This window comes from Athene noctua, unplaced genomic scaffold (genome assembly GCF_965140245.1).
Source record: "Athene noctua unplaced genomic scaffold, bAthNoc1.hap1.1 HAP1_HAP1_scaffold_307, whole genome shotgun sequence".
NCBI classification, from domain to species: domain Eukaryota; kingdom Metazoa; phylum Chordata; class Aves; order Strigiformes; family Strigidae; genus Athene; species Athene noctua.
In genome coordinates, this window is record NW_027437768.1 from 23,871 (window position 1) to 33,533 (window position 9,663).

At 61.4% G+C, this 9,663-nt stretch overlaps 1 protein-coding gene across 3 annotated transcripts; it reads left to right on the plus strand.

The window, feature by feature from the left end:
• Nucleotides 1-705: 705 nt before the first annotated feature.
• On the plus strand, nt 706-8,641 carry LOC141955561 (uncharacterized). Of its 3 annotated transcripts, XM_074895278.1 has the most exons (6): nt 706-837; nt 2,864-2,963; nt 3,473-3,585; nt 7,851-8,074; nt 8,248-8,303; nt 8,430-8,641. In XM_074895278.1, the coding sequence occupies exons 3-6, from the start codon at nt 3,506-3,508 to the stop codon at nt 8,631-8,633; spliced, it is 564 nt and encodes a 187-aa protein (XP_074751379.1). In that variant the 5' UTR covers nt 706-837; nt 2,864-2,963; nt 3,473-3,505; the 3' UTR covers nt 8,634-8,641. The 3 variants fall into 3 exon arrangements, with proteins under 3 accessions (XP_074751379.1, XP_074751377.1, XP_074751378.1); XM_074895276.1 differs by having other exon boundaries at nt 8,248-8,641; XM_074895277.1 differs by having other exon boundaries at nt 2,864-2,959; nt 8,248-8,641.
• Nucleotides 8,642-9,663: the final 1,022 nt, after the last annotated feature.

Consider the following 9,663-nt stretch of genomic DNA (forward strand, 5'->3'; position numbering starts at 1 on the left):
GATCGTTCCACCCAAGGGCCGTGCCGAAAGACAAGGGCACGCTTCTCCTGTCACAGCAAAGCAGCGAATATTCCTGTCATTTCCGACACGTACGCACCGATTCCCAGAGGACCGACTGCCCGTGCCAGTGCGTTGTTTGGGGGAGAGTCCCTGCGGGGCTTCCCCAGGTGTCTGCTGGTTTCTCTGCCCTCCCCGGGATGGACCCGTCAGAGCTGCAAACATGAGGTCCTTGGGCACAATCCTGTGCGAGGCCCCTCACAGCTCTGAGCCCCAACTGCGGGCAGGCAGGAGGCAGCAGCTCCCCCCTTTTCCTGAGACTTTGCACTCACAAATCCCAGCTCTCAGGACTCCAAACCCAAACCACCTTTTGGCAGAAAAAGAGCCGCCGTGGCTGTGGCAGAAGAGTCAGAGGTCCCTCGGCCGGAGCTGATCCAGCCGTTCCCTGAGCCAGCGCTAATCAGCACGTGCAAGTATGGAAGCGCAGGCTGTGGCAGGTGTCCCCCCCAGTGAAGATCGGGCTCCATGGCCGCTGGAGCGGAGCAGCTCCTGATTGCCTTTGCTCTCGGGGCTTCCCGGCAGTTGGGGCCTTTGGCCAACGGGAGCCGCTACGGGGCACAGGTCAGATTGGGGCTGGGTGTCAATGGAGCCCTGGGGCAGCCATTTTGAGCTCCTCCCCTCGGGCAGCCATTTTGAGCTCCTCCCCTGGAGCAGCTCGCTGCCGTCGGTCGAGGACTCTCCCCTGGGGTCGGGACGTCGCCCAAGGAAGCTCCTCCAGGTGATCTGGGTCGGGGCGCTGCCCTGAGCAGGTCCTCGAGGTGGAGAGCCCTCGCTTGTCAGGTGAGTGATCAAGCGTTTGGGGTGGCCGTTAAACCCCACAGAGTTCTTTGTTCTGCGTTCTGGGGTGCCGTTGAACCCTGGAAAGCTGTTCTGTTCTCCGCGCACAGACATTCGAACCTGCAATTTACGGAGAGCTAGTTTCCTGCGCTCGTCGTAATTTGTCATTATTTTGGTGGGGGGCTGTCTAATTGAGAGCAGCCGTAAGGCCCGCGCTCCTCCCGCTGAGGCCGCCGCGGGCTCAACCCGAACCCCCCCACTCCTCACCCCGGGGAAGGCCCTTCCCCCGGCGCGGGGAGCAGCACGAGGTCGGGGCCGCCGGGCTCCGGCTGCGCGTTCACCCCCCGGCGGCCGGGCTCGAGCGGGCTGTCGGAGAAGCCCCGATCGCTGCCGCCCGTGTGTGCGGGCGGCACCAGGCGGCGGCGCGGCCCGGCCCGGCGGCGCAGAGGACACGGGGCCCCGCGGCCGTCGCTGCCCCGCAGCCCGGCCCGAGCCCCGCGCTCGCGCCCGCCCCTCGCGGCCGCCGCCGCCCGGCGCGGGAGCGGGAACGGGCGCCGCCGTTTGCCCGGCGCCGCCGTTTGCCCGGCGCCGCCGTTTGCCCGGCGCCGCCGTTTGCCCGGCGCCGCCGTTTGCCCGGCGCCGGTCCGGCCGCGCCGCGCATGCGCTGTGTCTGCGGGGCCGCGTGAGGCGGGGAGCCGGCGCGGAGGCGGCTCGGCGGGGCCCGGCCCCGGCCCTCAGCCCCCGCGGCCCCGACCCCGGCGCCGAGGAGCGCGTCGCCGCCCGCCGCCCTCGCGTCGCCGCCCTCCTCGATGCCGAGCCCCGGCGAGAAGCGGCGCTCGTCCCCGGTGCCCCGGCTGCGTGGGCCTGACCCCCAGCCGCCCCCGCCGCCCAGATCGGAGCCGGGTCCAGGCCCCTCCCTGCCCCGGACCGGCACCAAGTCCCTCACCTTCTCCCCACAGCCCGGTTCAGGTCACAGATGATCTCCCCTCCCCAGAACGGTGCCGGGCTTGATGCCCCCACCCCCAGGCCGGGGCCGGTTCCACATCCTGCGCCCCGAGCTGGCAGCCAGTCCTGACCCCAGCCCGGGCCAGCACAGGCTCAGAGACTGACTCCAGGTGTCAGAATATCCCCTGTCCCACAACGGCACTGGGGCCAGGACCCCTACCAAAAACTGGCGGGGGGCAGCCACCCGATGTGGCCTTGCCAGCCTTCACGGGACCCGGGATCTCTCCCCAAACTGGCCTTGGCGCTCCCCTGAATCCCAAGCCAGAGACGCTCCCCGTTCTCTGCCAGATATTAGGAGCACGGGGACCTCCCGATGTCTGCTCATCCCAAAGGCAAGGACATCCCCGCCCTGTCCGAGGCACAGCACTGAGGCAGCAATACCCCCTTCCCCAAGAGATTCCCCTGCCATGGACCCGCTGCCCCCCTGGACAAAATCTGCATCAGACTAGTGGCATCCTGGAGCAGGCTGCTGTTCCCAGACCTGGGGCTCACCAGCCATGGCACACACCTTTCCCCGAAGCAGGACTGAAGTGGGGGCCTCTCCCAAGCCTTAGAGGCCCCTCCAGCCTGGGGGATATTGGGCCATGGGATCAGTGCCAATGCTGGAATGGCTCCGGACAGAAGCTGGCTGTCTTCATGGCCAAGCCGGGGTCCCCCCCAGCCACCTAAGGGCTGCCCCCTGACAGCCTCTGCCCCATGCCTGCCCCATCCCCACCTGGAAAGCAAACAGAGGCTGAGCCTCCCCAGCCTTGTGCTGAAGCAGTAACTAGCCTTGGGCTGCAGTCCCAGATGTAGAAAAAGAAGCCTGGACGCTGTTTTCCCTCTGGGCGGCTGTCCCCACCTTTCCTGCCTCCTTTCTGCATCTGCAGGGACCTGCTGGCCTGGGACTAAGCCTGCTGAGGGGAAGAGAGAGCAGAGTGTGCTGCGCTGAACCATGCAGTCTGGGTTGGGATGCCGGATTCAAGGGCGTCCCCGAGCATGATGTGGTGTAAAATGTTCAGTCTTATTCCCTCTTCTGCCCCAGGGAGGCCCTTGGAGAAGATGTGGAGCCAAAAGTGCCTGAGGAGGAGGAGGAGGAGGAAGAGCAGAGGAAGAGCCACAAGCACATTGAGGAGTGCAGGCAGGTGTGGCGGTAGGAGGGGAAGATCCTCTTGGGTCCCTGATATTTGGCTTTACCCTTCTTTTAGCTTTGTACAGTGCTTAGTGTCACACAGCAGCATTTATGTGAGAAGCAGCAGGGACAGGAACTCCTCAGGACTGGGTGGTGGGGGATTTGGGGGCTGGATCCTAGGGGTAGGATTTCCCGTGGATTGTAAGGGCGTAGGAGTGACGCCAAGCATCCAAACCAAAACCCCGCCGTGCCTAACCGCATCTGCACGCACGGGGGAAGTGAGAGAGGGGGGTGCTCTGAGCGTGTTCCTCTTGGCGCTGATGGCCTGCGGGGCTTTCCAGGAGAGGGAGGCCCGCGGGTGCTCATCGATCCTGCCGTAGCAGGAAGACAGAGCTTAGGGCTCCACACAGGCACCTCAGCATGGGGACAGGAGCCAGACCCTGGGCAGGCAGGGTTCCTGCAGCATCCCTCCCTCCAGAACGCAGGTCTTTGGGTGTGAAATGTGTGCCGCTTCCTTCACAGAGGCTGGCCAAGCTGCTCTTTGATGGCACGCAGATGGTGACAAATACCCGGGTGGCCGCTGACTTGAGGGAAACACAGAGGAGGGCAGAGGAGGCAGAGCTGAAGCTGCAGAGGTAAGAGACTGCACCGCGGGTCGGCGCTGCTGGGAAGGATGTTGGTGCAGCTTTCTGAGGACATCCTAATGCTGGTCATCCAGAAACACTTGGCAGTTAGGGCTGTGCTGTTCAGAAGGAAAATCTAGGCACCTCCAGGTCCCACCTGCTGTCACGTCCTGCTCCGAAGAGGGAGACAAGTGACGTAGATTCATAAATCCCCAACGGAGCAGAGATTGGTGAGACAAGTCTCAAAGTGCAGACATAAACATTTCTTCATTTCCCACAGTGTGTTGACTGGATACACAATAACTGACTAAGTGAAGAACAAATTATGGCAAGGGATATGATACGCCTTGCGTCCCTTAATGATAACAAGGGGGAAAAGAGAAGAAGAGAGAGAGAGATGGGAAGAGAGGGAGAGAGATCACCAGTCCAGGTTCCTGCGCTGGTTCTGCCAAGGAGGGTTCAGGGATGCATCCACCTGCTTCACTTCACTTCTTCACTCGCTCATCACCGTTATCCTTGGCCCCCCCCCCCCCCCCATTTATACACGCTTTCCTCGGGTCCTTCCCCCAGATTGATCTACATATCACGTGTCATAGGTGTGGGGAGGGGCAAGGCGCTTCGTGGGGTGCTGTAATTAGCATGATCTCGTTAGTCTTTATTAGCATATTCAGGGATGTCAACTTTAATACACGTTTTGTGGATAATGAAGCAAAGATCGCTCACGGGACAGATGCCCCTTGAAACTGTCACCGAAATCCGGGATAAAAATAACTTCTCGACTCCAGTGTGATGCAGATAAGCAGACACTTCTTTACTGACGGCCGGACGTGTAGGGGAGCGCTCTCACCAACAACACGTGCCAGGCACCAGAATCACACACCTTATCTAGAACTTACTCATCCATATTCATTAAGTCTTCATACATAAGCATACAACTTCCAAGAAATTATTAACTATTTAACTAATTTATTTAACCAATAATTTAACTAATTTATTTAACTAATTTATTTAATTATTTTACTAAAATATCCCTTAATTCTATACTTATATTAAAATCAAACACAATTTAATTTCAGTTGATAATAAAATCAGTAACAAAACTTTACAGGATGCCCCAGAGCAGAACCGTCCTGTCTCCTCAGGGCTCCCTCCTCCAGCCGCATCCTGTGCTGTCCAGGCGAGTTTTCTCCCACGAGTCACACAAGAGATGAGCAAGTGCTGACCTCGAGCACCAAGCCTGCGTTATCCAGACTCCACAGTACCCACCCCGTGTCTCTAGTTTTGTTACTTGGGAGTGCTGGAGACATTTCTTGGAAAGGCTCGGAGGGCCCCTGCCCCCCCCATCCCTTGTCTTTACCAAGTTTACCCTCCGGCTGCTTCTCTCAGTCCTTGTTTCGGGGGTTACAAGTCGTCTCCGACACCTGCCCCCGTGGGATCTTCACAGAGCTCTGCAGGTCAAGGCTGGCAGCTTCCCCAGGTGCCACTGCAGTACTACACACTGTCTGCTTTCTGATCTCCTCCTGCCCGTGCTCATTTGAGAGATGAGGTATTCAGGTTTTTGCAGTGAGAGTGGTCAGGTGCTAGGGCAGGGTGTTGTAGAGACCTTCCTCCCTGGAGATACTCAGCACACGCCTGGAGAAGGCCCTGTGTGACCTGCTCTGATGTTGCAGTTAATCCTGCTGTGAGCGGGAGCCAGCGATTTCCCCAAACCGTTCCAGCCTCGGTTGTTGTCTGATCCACTCCGTGTGCCTCCCTGGGGGAAACCTGTCCTGCTTCACTGGAGGAGTCCCCAAGGGACCGGCTCCTTCCTTCAGCCCTGTCCCCAGGACTCAGACCAGCTAGCAAACAGAGTCCTTGTTCCTGCTGCCTTTGGAGGGCGCTGCAGGAACAGTTTATGGGAGGCTGGCTGTAGCAAGACCGGTGTCCCTTGCTCTGATGGTTTTCCAGTGGGAATTTCATGAAGGAACCAGGTGCTGTGTGCCAGTTCCACGTCCTGCACCCCGAGCTGGCAGCCAGTCCTGACCCCAGCACAGGCTCAGAGACCGACTCCAGGTGTCAGAATTTCAGAAAAGAGGCAAAGACCCGACGTGTGCGGTCCCCCTGTTCCTGCAGTGGGTGCCCCGCAGCCCCCGGGCTCTGGAGGGGGCAGGAGGCAGGAGCAGGGTGCAGGCAGGCACAGTCCCTGCCTGCTCTGGCAGGAGCAGCTCTGGGCCGAGCAAACGTCCCCGTCCCGGAGCCAGGACCTGGGGGAGACCCGGCAGAGGCGGGGGGTCAGCAAGGGACCCAAAGGGGAGGTTTGGCAAAGGGGACAGGGGAGGGCGCGCATCAAGGGCTGTGTGGAAGAACCACGGCACCAGGGATGGAGGAAAGATATTTTAAGATAGTTTATTTTTCAGGTGGGTGCTCTCTCCAGGCTGCCCCTTGGAATCAGTTACAGTTTTGCCTCAGGGGCTTGCGGGAGCACCTGCAGCAGCACTGCCGGTCCCGTTTGCACCAGGCATGACACGCCTGCAGAGCTGGGCACGGGACTCCCGCAGGGCACGGCCCCCCTTGCACAGCCCCCGGGCCGCCCAGGCACGCATCCTGCCCGTGGGCACCCGCTGCTGGGGACTGGGCTCCACTGGGCTGCTCCCGCCCGACGCCGCCCAGATGGTGCTGCCCATGGTCACGGGGGGGGCTGCTGCCCGACATCATGGGGCCGCTCACGTCCAAGTTTATGGGGCTGCTCCTGTCTATCTTCAGGGATTCCATGTTTGGAATCCTTCTCTCCTCTCCATACTCAGCCTTGTCGCTGTCCCTGTACGGCACAGGCAGCTCCACTCCATTGGCCTTGAGCCATATTGTGACCAACAGCATCCACTGGCCGGTGTGGTGACTGTTGGGGTCCAGCTCCACATCCCTGGGTGTCTGCGCGTTGTAGCCCTCATTGCCAGGGACCTGCTCTTGACTGGTCCCAGCTGACCTCTCCAGTGGGGGGCCCAGGGCTGGTCCCAGGTTCTTCACCAGCACCTGATCATCCTTGGGGGACTGGGCATGTCCCGAGCACGCTTGTGCTGCCAGCTCTGCCATGGCAGCAGGGCAGGACTCCAGGAAGGAGCAGACGGTGTCCACGGGACTGGAGCTGCTCATCGGGAGGGAGCTCAGCGATGATGACCGGCGTAGCGGGCAGAGGCGCTCTGTGCTCGGCAACGTCGCGCTGGCACTGCAGGGGAGGAGAGAGGGAGGTGAACCTGCTGCACCGCGGCCCCTCCGGCGGGACGGGCAGGGCACGGGCTGAGGGTCTGGGGCAGGATCTGGGGCCTCTTCCAGCACTCGCCATTTCTGCAGGGTCGGTTTGCTCTTCTCCAGCTCTTCTCCCTTCTGCCTTGAGCTCTGCAGGACACCAAGAGCTGGGTGAGACGGGAGCAGCTCCCAGGCCACATCACCCCCACAGCCCCTCACCCCACCCACCCCATCCCACTCCCCACCACAGCGCGGTGCAGCCGTCACATACCCACAGCCGTTGGGCCGCCAACACGGCGCCGAGCAGGAAGCTCATCTCCGTGAGCATCAGTAGCCAGAGCATCTCGGCCGGGGTGAGCCCGTTGCCACAGGCCGTGGCTGCTGGCCCAGTGCGGCCGCGGCCTTTTATATTGGGGCAGGCGGGCGCAGCCCCTGTGTAACCTCACACCAAAACTCAGCGCGGGGCCGTCGCACCCCTCACCGTCAGCCCGGCGCCCCCAGACCCCGCTGCCATCCCGTCCCACAGAAACGTCCCCAGCACCGCAGCTGTGACAGCTGCACCAGACAGCCCAGACCCGTCCCCGTCCTCCCGTGCTGGGCTCCCCCTGCCCACGCTCCCCCCAGTCCCACCTTTTCTGGCGCGGGGCTCCTTGCGCCTCTGCCACCGTGTTGGCCGGGAGGGCTTTGGCCTGAAACTGGTGGTCGCCGGGCAGTGCCTTGTCCCCACGGGCGGAGGAAGCAAGCAGCCGATTCAATGTGAATGCTAGAGCAAGCTTCAACTTTATTGAAAGAGATCACCCCTTATATAAGCACTCTACAATAATCGTGCACGCTACTCACAAATCTGTTGGATGCATGTAACAGGCTACATTATAATATCCCAGCCCCTTGTGACATTTCAGATATTTCACAACATCGTCCCTCTTCTGGCCTGCCTTTTTTCCCAAGGTTGTTTTTACCATCAAGGCCACTGTGTACCTCAGTTTCTCTCTGTTAACATAACAGTCCTTTGTAAGCATAACTGTACCCTGGGTTGTTTCCTTTGTTTACCTCAGATGGCTGCAATCAGCTCCTGCAGAGACCCACGGCCTTGCTCTCTGCAAGCCGTTCTCCAACAAGGAAAGGTCTTTACTGTCGGGCAGGAATTCTTCATCGCCGCCCTGGGCCCACAGCCATGGAGGGTTCCAACAGCCTCACCTCGGCAGACATCTTCCCACTGTTCATGCTCCTCCTGCCGCCCCTCCTGTTCGTCGGCGTGTTGATGGTCGAGTGGCTCTGGGTATGTGACGGCTGCACTGTGCTGTGCCGGGGGGGGGGATGGCGTGGGGAGGTGTTGGGGGGCTGTGGGGCTGATGTGGTGTGGGGGGGTTGGGGATGCTGTGGGGCGTTGTGGGGTGTACGGTGTGGGTCTGGGAGCTGCCTCTGTCTCACTCAGCTCTTGGTGTCCTGCAGAGCTCAAGGCAGAAGGGAGAAGAACTGGAGAAGACCAAACCCACATTGAAGAAATGGTGGGTGCTGGCAGAGACCCCAGATCCTGCCCCAGACCCTCAGCCCGTGCCCTGCCCGCGCCGGGCAGCCCTGCCCGTCCCGCCGGAGGGGCCGCGGTGCAGCAGGTTCACCTCCCTCCCCTGCAGTGCCAGCGTGAAGGAACCGAGCGCCTGTGCCCGCTACCCCGGACATCGTCCCCGAGCTCCCTCTCAGCGAGCAGCCCTGCCCCGGTGCCATGGCGGAGCTGGCGGCGCAGAAGTGCCGGGGACCCGCCCAGTCCCCCAAGGATGACAACAACGCTGGTTCCAGAGGAGCAACGGGCACCCCGGAGACAGCAGTTGGGGGTGTAGGACAGGAACCTCCCTGGGGCAACCCCACCTGAACAATAAAAGAATTATCTTTCCTCCATTCCTGGTGCCGTGGTCCTTCCACCCAGCCCTTGATGCGCGCCCTCCCCTGTCCCCTTTGCCAAACCTCCCCTTTGGGTCCCTTGCTGACCCCCCGCCTCTGCCGGGTCTCCCCCAGGTCCTGGCTCCGAGCTCCCCCGGGCTTGGTCACCTCTGTCCGGCCCCGTGTCCGTAGGCACCGTGACAGGGACGTTTGCTCGGCCCAGAGCTGCTCCTGCCAGAGCAGGCAGGGACTGTGCCTGCCTGCACCCTGCTCCTGCCTCCTGCCCCCTCCAGAGCCCGGGGGCTGCGGGGCACCCACTGCAGGAACAGGGGGACCGCACACGTCGGGTCTTTGCCTCTTTTCACCTGGAACACATTCGCTCAACAGTAAAGGTCTTTACTGTCAGGCAGGAATTCTTCCTGGCAGCGCTGGGCGCACTCGCTGTTACCGTCAGTTTGGCCTCACAAGAACCGCCGAAGGCTCAGCTGGAAGCTGTAGAAGGCAGGCAGGCTGTGCTGCAGCGCTGGGTGCTGGGGGGATCGTTCCACCCAAGGGCCGTGCCGAAAGACAAGGGCACGCTTCTCCTGTCACAGCAAAGCAGCGAATATTCCTGTCATTTCCGACACGTACGCACCGATTCCCAGAGGACCGACTGCCCGTGCCAGTGCGTTGTTTGGGGGAGAGTCCCTGCGGGGCTTCCCCAGGTGTCTGCTGGTTTCTCTGCCCTCCCCGGGATGGACCCGTCAGAGCTGCAAACATGAGGTCCTTGGGCACAATCCTGTGCGAGGCCCCTCACAGCTCTGAGCCCCAACTGCGGGCAGGCAGGAGGCAGCAGCTCCCCCCTTTTCCTGAGACTTTGCACTCACAAATCCCAGCTCTCAGGACTCCAAACCCAAACCACCTTTTGGCAGAAAAAGAGCCGCCGTGGCTGTGGCAGAAGAGTCAGAGGTCCCTCGGCCGGAGCTGATCCGGCCGTTCCCTGAGCCAGCG

Coding starts and splice junctions, on each gene's coding strand:
- LOC141955561 (XM_074895276.1), top strand. CDS start 3,506: ATGGTGACAAATACCCGGGTGGCCGCTGACTTGAGGGAAACACAGAGG. Junction 3,586..7,850: donor GCAGAGCTGAAGCTGCAGAG/GTAAGAGACTGC, acceptor TGTTTACCTCAG/ATGGCTGCAATCAGCTCCTG. Junction 8,075..8,247: donor TGATGGTCGAGTGGCTCTGG/GTATGTGACGGC, acceptor GGTGTCCTGCAG/AGCTCAAGGCAGAAGGGAGA.